The sequence below is a fragment of the Haemaphysalis longicornis genome, unplaced genomic scaffold (genome assembly GCF_048455015.1).
Source record: "Haemaphysalis longicornis isolate Haplotype H1 unplaced genomic scaffold, Haemaphysalis longicornis Haplotype H1 scaffold_5, whole genome shotgun sequence".
NCBI lineage: Eukaryota > Metazoa > Arthropoda > Arachnida > Ixodida > Ixodidae > Haemaphysalis > Haemaphysalis longicornis.
The window spans coordinates 150507823-150524612 of record NW_027526385.1 but is presented as its reverse complement, the minus strand read 5'-3'; the positions used below and the strand labels follow the sequence as shown (position 1 = coordinate 150524612).

General features: G+C 44.5%; 1 protein-coding gene across 2 annotated transcripts in view; it reads right to left on the bottom strand.

The window, feature by feature from the left end:
* Positions 1-10290, bottom strand: part of LOC144138741 (dermonecrotic toxin StSicTox-betaIC1-like) — a 43308-nt gene extending 33018 nt beyond the window's left edge. The window contains exon 1 of one of the 2 annotated variants that reach the window (XM_077671157.1): positions 10105-10290. In XM_077671157.1, coding sequence (XP_077527283.1) covers positions 10105-10185 — 81 coding nt within the window. In that variant the 5' untranslated portion in view covers positions 10186-10290. Of the gene's footprint in view, positions 1-2054; positions 2245-10104 lie in introns of those variants that run through there. The other variant, XM_077671156.1, reaches the window with a different exon arrangement.
* Between the last annotated feature and the right edge of the window lie 6500 nt (positions 10291-16790).

Genomic DNA, 16790 nt, shown 5'->3' with positions numbered 1-16790 from the left:
TCGCCCTCTCTAATAACGCACCTAAACAAAACCGCATGCCATGAAATCACACGGCTTTTTTTTTCTGCTGATATTTTTCCAACGGCTACCCTAGGGAAGCCAACCATTTCTTTAACTTGTGGCTACATTTCATGAGCATTTCAGTTTTCCCATGTTTGGGCCGAGATTCTGAAGTGTAGATTTGTTCAGTTTCAATGAACTATCGTTTGGTAACTCTATACTACATTGAAAACAACAATACCACTTCACGGTGGGCATCCGAACAAGGAAATTGGGAAAAGCTCCTTGGGCTTAGGGCAGCACATGAGCGTTTGCCACAAGAATCATGAAAGTGCACACATAAGCAACTTGTCTGTATGTGTTTGCAAAGAAATCTGAAGCTTGAAATATGACGTAAGCAGGACACAAGGAATACGTTTTAGGCAGCTTGGCCAAGACCGTGTTACCGAGTTCCAGGGGGAAAAGCAAGATATGCGTCGTGTCTTTCAATAGCGGCTTCAGAAGGGTCATGTTCGCAAATAGGATTTTATCTTTTCTGCATACGAATATCATATCATCGACAACAGCACTCGAGTCCCTCAACAAAAAAATTACTATGCATCATTTTACAAAACGCTCAAGAGAGCTCCTTTTCTTTGATGATATCAATTCTCGGCGCATACAAGCAAGCGGTCAGTGAAATTCCTGCACATAGTAGTCTCAAACATTTGGAAACGCCAGCGCCACAGAAAGGTAAGATAAGTGTGAAAAGCTCTGTGCTGTTGGTACTCGAAGCGCACTTAACAAAATAAAAAAATCAAAACGATTGCTAGACTCGGTAGCCATTGTGGCGCTAATACGTTCCTGTTGTGTTACTCCGCATCATTTACCTTTTATTGAGAAAAATGAAAACAATTGAAGTGACCAGTGCTCTGCCGGATGAAAAAGCCGTGTTGAAGACAAGGCGCGACCCATACCACTTCGGCGGCGCTGCGATGTCCCACCGTTTAGGGGTTTGGGTGGCTGTGGGGCCTTGGCCGTTTTGCTTACTTATATTCGCACATGCATTTTCATTCGCTTCGGTCAACGATGCTTCGCTCGTTCATAAACCTAGCTGAAAGAGTTCTCATGGAATGTTGTTTTACTGGCCTGATACTTTCTTCGGATGCACTCAAAAACACTCGTCAGATCACTTCTATGATGATGATTGGTTTTAATGGTTCTAAGGCGAGAATAGCGAGATTGCCAAAACTTTTTTTTGTTAGAACATCTGTAAATACAAAAAGCAATGAGCCAGAATAAAGGTGAATAAATAAAAGCAATGAAAATGTTCAGAGTAGAGGAGAAAACAGCGTTTGTGCCTGGTGAGGAATCGGCTGTAAAATAGCTTCTACTAAATACTTAAGAACACAAGGGATGATCAGCTAAGAGCACGAGAGGGGAGAATATGCTGTCTGTATTGTTCCGATAAGTGTTTGTGCAGTGTTGTGTTGAATGCCTTACAATTTATCAGAATGCTAATTGCAGATAGATGTTCTTTACCCCTGCGGAACAGTGATCTTGGTGGTTCTGTGAGCTGGTGTAAGTGTGTTGCAAGTCAGTATTGTTATGTCAGCTGTTTTTAAAAGCAGCGGCCCCGGTCATTGCCTCCACCAATCATGTGCGGCAATCAAAGGGTGGAATGGAACCCAGCGGAGGACCAATTGAAGTTTTTGAGCTTACGCAGACCTTATAGTATAAAAGTGAGGTTAACTATGCGGTTTTTGTGGGGCTTTTACGATGAGAATTAACGAGCAATGCTCAATGAATATTTGTGATATAGTAGACCTGGGAACTTCATTTTGATGAATGAGCCGTTCAATGAGTAAAATATCGTGTGCTTCAGAACATGGGGGAGTACACGCTCACAGTTTGCGTGCTCGCATCTCTTATAGAGTTTATAGAGGCGCGATGCGCCTCGGACCCACCTATGTTTGCTAGGACAACGTCCCGTTTATCAGATCAATCCACCGCACCTATCAAGCTCAAAGTCGCGAGTATGAAAAAGTTTTGCCACACAAAAGCACTAAACGTACCGGAAGCAGGGTCATGTGCAGAAGAGCCATAAACACCACAACATGATTAAAGCATGGTGCAGTTGCTTTTGCAAAGGCCATTGCCTGGTAGGACCGATTGCAACCGTGTCGTTTACTACTGTAGGAAGACCCCAGCTGCCAGTGCACAGACTCTGGAACTCAGCATCTGAAATGCCTTGAACAAAGCAGTGACCTGGTGTATTTATATTCGATGTTGGAGTCTTTTTTGCTCTTCGCATTTTCCTCTGTCTAGGTCGATAAAAACCAGTCTGGAGCCTCATCAAGATAAACTATTGCATTTCAACAAAATCAGACAGGACTCGCGAACTGAAAACAGATATGACTACAGTAGCGCACACAATGGAAATTACCTGGCATTGTCTTTTCCCACGCTGATTTCGTATGCTTCAGAATTCTGAATATGTATGCGTTTCGCTTGCGTTTCGCTTTCGGATCTCGCGGCACTTAAGAGCACAAATGTACTCGTTTGTTTTCTGACAAATACCAGACATTGGTTGACACAGCATCTTCTTATCGTCCTAAGGGTTTTTAGTGGGCATTATTACTTGTTATTTGAAACACCTGTCATTGAAATGCCCTAAAACAGACTACAGAGATCAGGCTCATTGCCAAATTATATTTAGAGTCCGGAAAGTAGGTTTATGTTTTCGGGATCTTGAAGCACTCATGGTTGCTGAATAAAAATGAATACCCTCTGTCACAATCGTTTTAATGGTCAAAGAACATGCTCATTGCGTTTGCTATGTGTAAGTAAATCACATGGGCTGGAAAGATGTATCCTCAATTTTCATGCCTAGGCAAAGAGTTCATTAAAATGCAAATTTCTTAATCTATTCTTACACCCTTTAAAGACTTATGCCTCACATTCCTTTGCTGAGTGCAGAAGCGATTGTCGGCTAGATTTGCAGAATTTACTAATCACAATTTCTACCGCGCTGAAATACCAAAACGAGCGGCACTGAGCGCAGACATCACACTGTTTAATTGTGGTTCGCTCAGTTTCGGTGTTAGCAGCTGGATATTTTTAAAACGAAGTTTCCTTAAAAATTCACAATGGTTTTCGGTGGTCGCAACTTATATAATTACTAGGTTAAAGACCTGCTACAATTTAGACCAGCATAGCACGACCATATTTCTGCGTGGTGTTGCTTTCGATATGCATGACGTAAATCTGAGTCCTAGACTTGCTTGAATTTCCCATTAAACCTTTGAGTATTGCGAAGGAAGAATTGACAGGATTACGAAAATTTACGCGATTGAGCTGGGAATGAGAATTGAGCTTTAAATGCCTTCGTAGGTGCTTGAAAACACTACAGGCAGAATAATTATAATTCGCAATGTGTATTAGCAGCCTTCAACAGTACAAAGTCATCTACAAGTGAATTTTTAAGAGAAAGTGTAATATCGTAGCCCATTGTTACTGAGAATTCTATTTAAAAAATTATTTCTTACGTTTTTTGGAATACATAAGTAAAGACAAAACCTGTGGTTCGGCGACCGAGGAAACCCAGTTTATTGCCTTTAATTAGTGACAAGGAATTTAGGTATATCGGATAATATAGAACAAAGGGATGTTGGTCGACCTCTCAAATTTATTTGAAATTTCATTATATTACTTCTTGACTATTATAATGTCCGAATGCACTAACATTGTATCCTAATAAATTTTTGCCTTACTGAAAAAACTGCTAAACAAGGCGGACCCCCCCGTCGGCTGCCAGTGCGCCTCGGCCAACCTTAGCGACATCAATCTATGAACATATTTATGTGGCAATCTGCAAATTTTGTTCTTCGTTTAGGCTGCTGTTCATTTTTTTTGAAAAAGCATTGCTGCTGCATAAAAAATTAACGCCAATACACTCTGTGAATGTGTTTGGAAAGCAAAGCGGTAAACGGCACCCACAGCGTTTACCAATGCGACGTCACATAATTCACTCACTTCGCTCCACAAATGTTAACACCAGAGAGAAGAGAAATTCACTTTGCATACCCTCTACCCTCTACTCCTTCAAACAGATATTCTTGGTCAGGTTAAATTAATGCATGAAGCATGAACGGTGGTTCGTTGAGTTGTATTGGTATAGCACATGAGTGGAAACTTCTTTCACGAAATTAAAGCTCAAACCTGGTGTTAGACGATCTCACTTTTCCGTCTCTGCCGTCGTGAACAGAGGCGACGAGATCAGCGGCAGAGACGGAGCAGGAGCCGGATGAGAAGTAGGAGATGCAGAAAGAGGAAATACAGATTCCTGAAAGACCCAGAGTGTGGTCCAGGGGAGTGGTTCCTCCTTCACTGTAGCCCATATTCAGTCCGTGCCACCTGTGCTCTCTCTACCAGCTGAAGCTGGGTAGGCAGAGAGGGACTGGACTGCAGCATCTCCCATGGATCTTGTTCGGTAGTTGACGGAAAGAGAGGAGGGTGCTCAGGGCTGAAGATGCACACCCCTATTATGTGGAAGAGTGTTCCTACTTCTGAGCAAAGTTTACATTCAGCATCGTAGCGATTCGGGTGCATTAAGTGAAGACGCGTCGGGTGTGGGAAGGAGCCGGATTGTATGAGCCGTAGGGTAGGTTGTTGTTCTATGGGAAGGTCAGGGTAAGGCCAAGGTAGGGTCTGCCTCAGAAGGTGATAATGCTGGGTTACGTCCCTGAACGGGACAGGCGGGTGACTGTCATCATGCAGCTTCATAGCAGGAGGGCTCAAAGTACGGCATGGTGGACGTATTCGTTGCCTTCCATGGAAGCATGAGCGGGCGTCCAGATGATCTGAATGGAACCATTTGGGGAGTGGTTTTTTTAGCACACGCAGTGCGGGTCGGGACACGAAACTCGACAGGTAATTCTGGTAGGCTTGTTGGGGAATTGGTGACTACCTTACGAACCCGTGGTTGAGTGAGAGCCAAGGGGATGGCTGCCTCTTCTGCTGCCGTCATGTCTTCGGTCTTGAGTGAGGCACAAGCAAGGAGGTTGGTTCTGAATGTAGCCACGATCTGCTGCCGTCGATGTTGGGAGGCGTCTTTGTAGCTAACTGCATGATCCCCACCGAGGGTGGTGTTAGCGCTTGATCCCGTGCTTGTCGGTGACCCGCGTAGTCTGAGGGGTTCATATTTCGAAGGAAAGGGAGCAGCTTTGTTTCTCGTCGCCAAAAGTCTAAGAGTACATCAAGCGGAGTGACATTCTGTGCTGCCCAGCGAACCTCATGAAAGATAAGGCGACCCGCCGCCGTTCTGCTCATTCGGAGCTCCTGGATAGAAAGATGGCCCTCTATCAGCTCTTTCACCGTGTTGTAGAGCCCTGTGCTAAGCCGGGTCTCTGTGGACGCACTCATTGGAAGACCAATGGCTTGCTCAACCGCCTTTCTAATCATTATATAAGGCATGTCTACGTCCTCCTTGCCGAGAACAAGACAGAGGGTTGACGTAAGTGATTCGCGAGAGGAATAATCGAACTAATCGAACGGTATGGGATTCCTTGAGGCCTCGCTTCTTGGTGGCAACTCGCCTGATCATCTGTATGGTTTATTGATGGTGTGTTTGAGCTGTTGCAAGGATACGCCACTCGTGGTGTTTGCCTGAAGAAGGAGGCCCAAGATCTTGATGCTGGGGCTTGGAGTGATGGCCTGGCCATCAAGGAGTATTTGAATGTGTTCCTTGAGGTATCGATTGGCGTGAGGGGGCACGACAAGGAGCTAAAATTTTAACGTGAACACTGGAAGCCACAGGCGCATTGGCGTAGTAGAAATGAGATGGCATGGGTTGGTGTGAGCTTCCTTTATTCGCTTTCGTCCGGCTTATAAAAGTCCGGCTTATAAAATAAATCAACCTTGCGTATCAGTCGCTGATTTATGCGGCACGGTCACTGTGGGACTGGTTTTGAATAAAACGGTATAGCTGATGCCGGCAAAGAAAGGTCATATTGCCAAGCGGTTGTCGTAGAAATTACTGGGGATTATAACACACTTAGAATGGAAGTTCGATAACCTAGTTGGTCGTCCTGTTAACCTCCTTTTAAACTCTCCGCTGCACTTGGTGGACACTTTCTTCACCCATGAGCCATCCCCATGGAGAGCACTTTCTGAAGATCTTTCCGCTCATCCGCCATGACCAAAAGCCTCATGTTCACCCCTGACGCGACGATGTATTCACTGTCAAGGTGGCTCGCATTGCACATACGCCTGCGGCATATCGTGCTGAGGCGCTGCGTTTTTCTTACCCGTAGCGCAGCGTTTCCTTTGCTAAGCCTCCTACCGCACTTCTGGTTTCCTTTCCCTGCGGAAGATCCCCGCTCGCGCTTTTATTTTATTTGCGGTTTTGTACACCTATCAGCTGAACGCCACAACATTTGTTCATGGTCCTTCAAAAAGTATACCCGTAGAGAAGGTGTGCTGAGTGGTGATGAAGCGGCAAATTTGATTACTTGGGTAAGTAAACCGATAAATGAACCAGTTGTTATCAGTATATGATTCCAATAACAAAAATCAATTGTTTCAACTCTTCTTTGGGACCGTCCGCGAACTTTGTTAGTGGAGTCAGCAAACATATTTACAGATGGTGCAAGCGTAAGTTATGTTTAAAGCCAACTATCCACATACAACTGGTGCGTTAGCGGGAGAAGCATCTTAAATGCAGTTTCTTAATTCACTTCGGGCTCGCAGTGATCGGTTTGTGAACCAACTAACCGTTGCTTACTTTACACGAGAATGCATGGACAGGGGAAGTGTCCTCTTCCCCAAATGATAACACCTCACCCGTCCGCAGCGCAGGTCTTGTGATACCGGCATCAGGAAACCAAAACGCGGCGTTTAATATTGATTCTTATGCGGTTAACAGCTGCTCACTCATTAAAAGTAGTCGTTGGTGGCATCTAGTAATCTAATTATGGCTGAATCAGTCCTTAGAGCTCGAAACACGGTCATTGTTTCAACCTAGCTCACATGTCATTGCAGTCAGAGAACAATGCAACGTCAGAATCTGAAACTCCCACCTCCAAGACCCAATCTTTCACGTAATTGTTCTCCGCTTTTCATATTTGTTCGGATTTATCACATACTGACAGACATTAAACCTGCCACTTATCAGTAACAATGGCTGTTGCCATTGTTCTTAGTGAGAAGTGGTAAAAATGGATACCTTGCAAAGCAGCATGATGAAAAATATCAGTTACTCGGTTTCGGCCACATTTTATGCCGTGCGCGATTAATCTTAGTGCCGTGCGGATTACACATTCGGAAGTTTTGACGTGGGGGTTCTGAACTCGTATATGTTCAGAATTTCTTTGGGTGTTGATGGCAGTGCTTAAGGGTGCGAGGCCAACGAGGGAAAAGAGCGCCAAAACAAGTGGTTTAATTGGGAGGGTTATCGACATTCAAAGCAATAAGAAACAGAACACGGAAAATCAGACCATGAAGATGGCTCTTGCAGAGGACCAGGTTGTTCCCGTGCGTGATACAATATCCGGGGTAAAAAAGTTGAATACGTACGGAAGTGAGAAGTGCGCTTATGAGAAATCATAGGATCGCCACCTTAAAACTGGAATGGGTTTCGTGAAATATGTTTCTGTATAGTTGTGGGTAGCGTTTGACTCGTGCAGTGTGGAGTACCTTGCACTGAGTGGGGATTTCGATTACAGATGAGCCATCTCCGTACCTGCTACACATGGTTCTTTAGGGGTCTCTGAGCAGGTGCGAGTGAGTTGCACGTGTGTGGCATATCCGCATTCTGGCTGCCACTTCACGGTGCCACTTTACACTGCCACTCTACGGTGGGCATCCGAACGAAGAAATTGTGAAAAGCTCCTCAGGGTAAAGGCAGCACATGAGGCTTTACCACAAGAATAATAAAACGAGACACAGAAGCAACTAGTCAGTATGTGCTTGCAGAGATGTGCTAACCTTGAATTAGGACGTAAGCAGGACACAAGAAATAAATTTTACGGAGCTTCGCCAAGACAGCTCTACAGAAGTTTGGGGGGAAAAGCAAGATATGCATCGCGTCGTTCAATTGCAGCTTCAGAAGGCTCATGTTTTGGAACAGTATTCGAGCTCTTCTGCGTACGAAAATCCTGGCATTGACAATAGCATTTGAGTTGCTCAAAACAAAATTTCCTTACCATGAAACAGTTTAAAAAACCCTGAGTGGAGCTTAAATTTTTTTTATTATATCAATTGAATGGGCCTGCAAGCATTTCGTCAGTGAACTGCTTCAACGTAGTTCTCTTAAACATTTCGAAACGTCTGCGCTGCTAAAAGGAGATATAAGTGTAAAAAAGATCTGTGCTTCAGGTACGCTATGCAGATTTAACAATATAAAAATATCAAAACAAATATCAATTGCCCGACCTGTTAGCCATACTGGCGGGCATACGTTCGCGTTGTTTTACTTCGCATCACATACGTTTAAGGGCGAAAATGACAATAATTGATGTTACGGGTGCTCTGCCGGATGAAAAAGCCGCGTTGGAGACAAAGCGCCATCCATACCACTTCGGCTGCGTTGCGATGCCTCACCGTTGAGCGGTTTGGGTGGAGGCGGGGCCTCGGACGTTTTTCTTACTTTTATTTTCACATTCATTTTCATTCGCTTTGGTCAAAGATGCTTCACTCGTTTTATAAATCGGCCTGAAGGATTTCTCACGAAATGTAGCTTTACTCGAGTAATACTTGATTCAGATGCACTAAAGAACACTCGTCACATCTCTTGTATGACGATTATTGCTTTTAATTTAGCAAAGGCGATAATAGCGAGAAATTGCCGAAACCTTCATTTATTAGGACACGTGTAAATAACTGAAAGCAGTCAGCCCGAATAAAACTAAAATAAATAAAAGCAATGAAGATATACTGAATAGCGGGGCCAAATTTTATTTATGCGTTGTAAGAAATCACCTGCAAAAATCACTTCTAGTAAGTACTTAAGAATACGTGGGATCATCAGCTAAGAGCATGATGAGTGTGGGGAATATGTTGTCTATAGAGTTCGGGGAAGTGTTTTTGCAGTGTTGTGTTGAATGCCTTACAATTTATTCGAATGTGAATTACAGACAGATGTTCTCCACCCCGTGCGGCATGGTGACCTTGGTGATCCTGTGACCTGCTATCAGTGTTGTTATGTCAGCTGTTTTCAAAAGCAGCGGCAGCAGCCATTGCCTCATCCAATTATGTGCGGAAATCCAATCGTGGACTGGACGCCAGCTCGGGGCCAGCTCATGTTTCTGAGCTTACGGAGACATTTTACCAGCTAACCGATACCAACATGCCTATAACAATCGTTTTTTTTTTCTATGGACATTTTTTGCAATGACACGGTCATTTCTCAATGCTCCTTAAAAATGTTGGCAGTTTGAATGCACGTGTTCTAGAGATGTCACACACGCACTTCTCTCTGTGTTCTTGTGTTTCTGCGGCAAAAGCACCACTTTGCTTATGGTTGTTTGTGTTGATTGGGGCATCCCGTTCACAGGACGTCCAAGCTCTTGTTCAGAAAAAAGGTTTAGCTAATTAAATTACGCTTCTGCTTTATATGTATCTATACATTTTTTACGCATTTTTGGTGTATTTTCCTACTTATATATCGTGTTTTGTATGCCCTATATTGATGTACCCAGTTCTCCGCCCTGGAAGCCTCTTGTGCCGATAGTTAGCACTTCACGTAAGTAAACAAATAAATAAATAATTATTGTAAAAACTATGTTAAATATGCGGTTACTGCGAGGCTTTTGAGATGAAAATTAGCGACCAACACTCAAGGAATCTTCCTTGATGGTAGACCTGGGAACTTCATTTTGGTGAATGAGTTGTCAAAAAGTAAAATACCGTACGCTTCAAAACATTGGGATGTGCACACTCATAGTTTGTAGCGTTTATAGGCGCGATACGATCACTTTTATTGTTTATAGAAGCGCGATCCTCCTCGGAAACGCCAGGCGATCTTTGCTAGGACAGCACCACCTTTATCAGGTCAGTCCACCGCCCCAATCGAGCTCGAAGTCACCAGCGTGAGAAAGGTTTCCGGAAAGAAAAGAGTAAACTCACCGGAAGCAGCGTCATGTGCAGGAGAGCCAGAAGCGCCACAACATTATTACAACATGGTGATATTGCTTTGGGAAAGGCCATTGTGTTGTACGAAAGCTGCTAACCGTATGTTAAACTACTGTAGGAAGATCCCAGCTGCTACTGCAGAGACTCTGCCACTAACTGCCTCCGAATGGCTTGAACAGAGCAGTGAACCGGTGTATTTATATCCGATATTGTACTCTTTTTTCCTCCTACGACTGTTCTCTGTCTAGGTTGATAAGAAACCAGCCTGGGGTCTCACCAAGATAAACTATTCCAATTCAACAAAATCAGAAGGGACTCCCGAAGTGTAAACAGATATAAGCACAGTAGCACGCACAATAGAAATTACCTGGTATTGTCTTTCATCAGGCTTTATCGTATGCTTCAACATTCTGATAATATATATGGAGCACACTCCGTTGTTGAGCTTGGGTTAACGTCTCACGCATGGCGCGGCACTTAAGAGCAGATCATGCACTTTTGTATTCCGATAAACACCAGACACTGGCTGACACAGCACCTTCTTATCTTTCTGATGGTTTGCAGAGAGCATTGCTACCCTTTATTTCAAACAGGTGTTTTTTAAAATGCCCGAAGGAGACGACAGAGAGCAGATTCACTGCAAAAGTACACCTAAAGAGTCCCGAAAGCGTACATACATTTTCGCGATCCTAAAACACGCATGGTTGCTGAATAAAGATTGGATACTATCCGCCCTTTACATGTGTGTGACTGTCGCAAGCATTTTAACGGTGATAGAACCTGGTCATTGCGTATGTTTGGTTGAAATATATTGCACTGGCTGTAAGAGATTTATCCTCAAATTGCATGCCTTGAGAAAAACGTTCACTCAAATGCAAAATTCGCAATGTATTGTTAAAGCCTCTAAAAATATGCCTGACTGTCTTTACACACGAATGATACTCTTTACAGAAGCGATCGTCTGCTAGATTTTCCAGATTTACTATTCAAGGTTTAGAGCGCGCTAAAATGCCAAAACGAGCGGTACTGAACGTCGACAACAAATTGTTTAGTTGTAGTTCGCGCAGTTTCGGTGTTACCAACTGCATATTCTTAAAACGAAGTTTTCTTTGAAACTCACAATGGTTTTCTGTCGTCACAACTCAGATAATTACTCATTTAAAGACGTGATACAATGTGCACCCGCATAGCAAGACCATATTTCTGACTGGTGTTGCTTTCGATATGCATGAGGTAAGGCGGAAGCCTCGACTTTCTTGAATTTTCATGGAACTTTTGAGCAGGTCTGGACAAAAGAATTGACAGGATTACGAAAATTTTAGCGTATGAACGGGAACAATATCTAGGGTTATTGGCCTCTCGTTGACGTGCGTAGGTGCTGGAAGACGACAGAGGCAGAATAGTTACATTCCGTAATGGGTAGTTAGGAGCTTTAAACAGTAAAAAATCGATCCTAGTGAATTTTAATAGAAAGTGTAATATCTAATGACCTTGTTACACAACCTATAATTCCTCAAATTATTTCTTACCTTTCTTGGAATAAATCATGAAAGACGAAACGAGGATGTGGCGACCGAATAAACCCAGTATATTACCTTTAATCAGTGACAATGAATTAAGGAATTTCAAATAAGATCGAACAAAACAAAGCTGGCCAGCCTGTTCAATATAATTTAAATATTGTTATATTATTCGTTCATTATTCTAACAAATCAATGCACTAATAGTCTCTCTGGGTAAAGTTTTTATCTAACTGAAAGAAATTTTGAATACAAGTTGGACCCGTGCCGTTACCTGGAAGTGCGCCTCGGCCAACTTAGTTACATCAATCTCTGAAAATATTTTGAGTACATTTCGTAAATTTTGCGCTTGGTTTAAGCTGGCTGTTAGTTTCTCTCAAAAAGCTTTGCTGATGACAAAAAAATGCACCTTCCGCGATAAGACGTCGAATTCGTTTGGGAATGTAATGGATTCTTGTGACCTTTTCCTGTTAAGATTTTCAAGTGCCAAATATTTAGACAGAGAAGGAAAAGAACAGAGACATGCGGTAATGGATTACCAACTACAGCGAACCCACACCCTGTTTATCGATCTGCTGTAATTAAAATAACATATTCGTCAGCCATAAATATACTTGTGCTTCTATTTAGTACGCCTGTGCTGTAAACGTGGGAAGCATAGAGCTCATGCACAGCAGTAGCAGACTTGGAGGCGTCCCAATAAAAAAGTAGTATGACCGCATTTGCGCTGTAAGTGTAGAAATGGTTTTAGGGGGAGTTTTTAGGGGGTATGTCTTTCGTCCTTTTCCTAAAAAGACAACTGTTAGGTGATAGAAATCAGAAGTTGGGCGTAGCGAACTCTGTGAAATCAGTTTTGTTGATTTCGCCTAAGATCACAGCAAGTTACTCAGCCTCAGCTCTCACTCGAAAGAAAAATCCAGAGGAAGCGACAGAGAACTCGAAGACAGCCTTTGAGAGGATGTTTCGAAAGATACTACAAAATGAATAAGTCCTTAACCTTGCCTTCACGCAATACAAAGACGCCCTGAACGTACGCTGGTGCTCCAAGGGCCACTTATATAACCGTTTCAACATACCGGCTTCCAATAGGGCTCGTCCGGAACAACCAGACGAAATGCGGAGCCCTAGATGCCACACTGGGTCGGGCATTTTCAAAGCCGTTTTTGAGGCAGACATATAACCAACACTTGACCAGTCTATACGGGGCCTCACTAAACCGTTAGGGACACCTAAAAAGAATTTTTTAAGTGCGCCATAGGACTGGCTTGAGAGGACGTTTAAAATGCGCAAAGACTCTAATATTTCATTTTAGGTTTATTAGGTGAGACTATTGTAAGCTAATCATCCAAATCTACGCCAAAAAGCTTGTCTTCTCTTCAAAAATAAATCTTAAGTTGCCTAGAAAAGGAAACACAAATCCTTTTCCACGGATTGAGGTTAAAACCCTTGTTGTCCGCCCACTTGGCTAGCCTGTGCACAAAAACTTGGAGTTGCCGCTCACAGATAGGGGAGTTGCACGACCTGAAGCGGATGCGAAGGTCGTCTACGGAAATAAATTGGTGGTAGCTATTTTCCTAACGTATTCATTTTTCCAATTAACAGTCTGCATCTATACACTCCACCTTGGGCAGCCCCATTTTTACGTGTAGGCCTATATTTCCTAGGTCAAGCTCCATTAACCAGTACCCAAAATATACTCTACCTGACAGCTTTTCAGCATTCTAACATGTTTCCACAACTGCCGGAGGATTGCAGGTAGCGCAACACTATATCAACAACCTGCGTCATAGGCTTTTTAAAGCAAAGCTTTCTACCTCTATACACCAAAGGGCTGTTTCACGGCGTGCGGGACAACAAACTCCCAACTCGGCGGAGGCGGCGGCACCAGCGAGCGGGGGTGGGGGACGGTAGGAGGGTTTCACTCACGGAGCACACTGGAGAGGGCGCGCCGAATTCACCCAGAGTTCCCCGCGCGGACGACCCAGAGTTCCCCGCGCGGACGACCCAGAGTTCCCCGCGCAGAGGTGCCTGCTCCCGGGCGGGCGCGTCAGCGGTACAGCGTTGTCGTTTGTTTTGGCGACAGTTGTTTTGGGCCTGTTTTTGTGCTGCTTCGCGTCAATTGCGCGCTTTTTGCGCACGGCTTGATTAACTTGTTCGACAGCACCTCCCGGGTAAACCGGAGCAGAAGGAATTAAGTGGTCGTACGGCCAATATACGTTAAGGATTTGTATGAGGTGCGGGAAAACAAAATGTAGAGACCACATACAGACATCTGGCCGCTAGAGAAACGCAACCTTTCACGCACTGCTTGCACGAATGGGACTCAGTTTTCTGAATGGATAAATACCAGTTCGGTTGTGTTTTAAATGGTACCAAAAAGGCGGAAGGTGATGCTGGTCCTGATAAATAGCGGTTATAAAAGTTCCCTCAGCTTTCTCGCAATTTGAAAACTGACTAAACTAATTAGTTTAAATCGGTAGAAATAGGAATCACTAAACTCACATGCCGAATTGTTTCGATGTCTACGCTTGTGCCGCGCGGTGGTGTAGCCCCGAGCTAGCACATCAGCATGGCTACGTTGCGCTGTCTCACCCTTCGAAAGGCGCTCTTCTCCGTTTTCTTTCTGCTGACTCACGGGTAAGCTACGGCGGCGGCGTCCACCGTTGTACCCCGGCCGTGGCCGACGCTGCTGCGTTCACGACCCCGCCCCCGCGAATTCCAAGTAATGGCTGGCATAATCTCAGGTTTCTCTCTTTGTAGAGCCCCGCATGGAAATTCAAGTTACGTCGCATGGGCGATTTTTGTGGGTGTCGTTTTAAGATTTGCTTTCCAACCACCTTCTTAGCGTAGATTGCAGCCAATTTTTTTATGTAATAGGATACGAGCATCGCTGCGAGTGGTAGCGTCCGCAATATGCTGGTAGTGTGGGGAGGTCGCCCTTGATCCATGCGAGCCAGGACTATGGGAGATCATAGTGCGGAACTTCAACGGGTTTATTTACATTTGTACAGTGATGAAGACAGGGAATAGTCCGTCGAGGCACTCCGCCCCCTTTTGGTCGATACTAGCTCTCTCAATCCCTAGGTTGGGGATCACTATCCAAAGAAATGCTGCCCAATGGTCATGCGCAGTTTCTGGTCCGGCGGCACCGGCCTCAGAAGAGTGCGCGCAGACATGCACACACAGACCCAACCCTTGCCCCTTTCTGGAGACCGGAGTAGAGAGAATGTTCATCCATGCCAACAACACAGGTCGCTAAAGCGTGCGAGACCCCCGAGTTCCTTGCCCTGTACGGGGAGCTATCCTCTGGTCTGTATTCAAGTAGTTGTCATTCCGGCGGTGCCACCTGCGTGGTTCCACCGTCCCCTGATCGTTGGTCTGCCGTGGGAAACGCCCGGGAGTGCCGCAGAATGGCTGGGATCAATGGCTCTTTAGTTGCAGTCCGGCGAAGCACTCCGCGCCAATCCGTGGAAGGCTTTTGGTCTGTCTGCTGTTCCGTTGCCGGTGATTCAACAGAACGAATCCTCAACGGGTCGCCACCGTGTCGTCGCTGAGTGTGCATCGCTGAGTCCTAACAGTTCACAGTGTTGTTTGTTAGCAAATGCATCTGTAACATACCAGTCGATGGGTACAAGATTTTTAGTTATTTATATACCGGAGAGAAAGCCTGCTGCCAGCTATCGAAAACACCATGTTATTCCAAAAATTACATAAGGCGTCCATTGATCATCGTTTCAAATAGCTCTTTAAATACCTCGTCAAAACAATCAAGGACGGCAATGAGGACGGTTGCATTTTTAATTGGGCTAGCCCAATCTGGCCAATGAGCGCAGAACTGGTCAGCAAAAGTAAATGAAACGTAGGTGTTAAAAGTGGGAATCAAGAATAACAGCACGATGAAAAAAAAAACAATGAAGATGGCTTTTTCGTAGTGCATGATACAAAAGCAGCTGTAAAAAATTTTCCCCGAGAAGTACTTCAAAGTACTTTTAGGAGCAATGATGGGGTCGCCGTGCGAAAGAAAATGAGGGCTGTAGTGTTGTTTGTAGAGTTCCAAGTGTTGCTTTAGTGTTGTGTCGAGCGCGTTGCATTTTACTAATATGTGAGTTATGGATAGGGCCTCACCACACCAACTACACCAGGATCTTTGAGAGACAATGAGCAGGAGCGCATGTGTCGCACGTGCGTGGCCGCAAGCTAGCTCCTAAACGTCGATTTATGGCGTGTAACTTGTCTGTCTGTGTACTCCAGTCTGCTTGCCATGTTTTTCGAAGGCGTTTTCTTATATGTGGCTTGAAGTCGCTGTAAACTATTGTAGTGATCTCTGATGTGTTTGTAAGTGCAGCAACAGCGGCCGTTTGATCCTCAGTCTCGTTCGCGGTGAACGGAATGTAAGCTAGCACCCATCATACGGGCAATTAAAGATTTCAGGTATATGCGGAGATAATACTATAAAGAACATAATTGATGACGCAATTTTTGTATGACATTGCTGACGACAATTCAAGCACCACACTCAAATAGTGTATAATTACAGGCTTAAGGCTATATTGTTAAAAAATGACTTGCAACAAAAAATGGCTCTAATCCACGCTTTGAAGGTGGTTGGAAAGCAACGATTTAATCTGCACCCACAACAGTTGCCCAGGCGACATCTTTCGAATTCGCACACGTGGCTCTACAAAGAGTGAAACGAGATATTCTACCAGCCGTTACTTGGAATTCGCGGGTGCGACGTCCCGAACAGAGCAGTGTCGCCCCCGGCCGGGCTAGAGTCGTGGACGCTGCCGCCGTAGCCCGGCCGTTTGTCGGCAGAAGGAAAACGGAGAGGAGCGTCTTTCGAAGGGTGAGACAGCAGAAGCTAGCCATTCTGATGTGCTAGGGCGGGGCTACACCACCGGGCGACACCAGCGTAGACATCGAAACAATTCGGCATGTCAGCTTAGTTCTTCCCATTTCTACCGATTTAAACTTATTAGTTTAGTAAGTTTTAAAATTGCGAGAAAGCTGAGGGAACTTTTATAACCACTATTTATCAGGACCAGTATCTTCTTCCACCTTTTTAGTACCTCTTAAAACACAACCGAATTGGTAATTATCAATTTAGATAACTGAGTACCTATCGTGGCAAGAAGTGCGCAAAAGGCAGCGTTCCGCTAG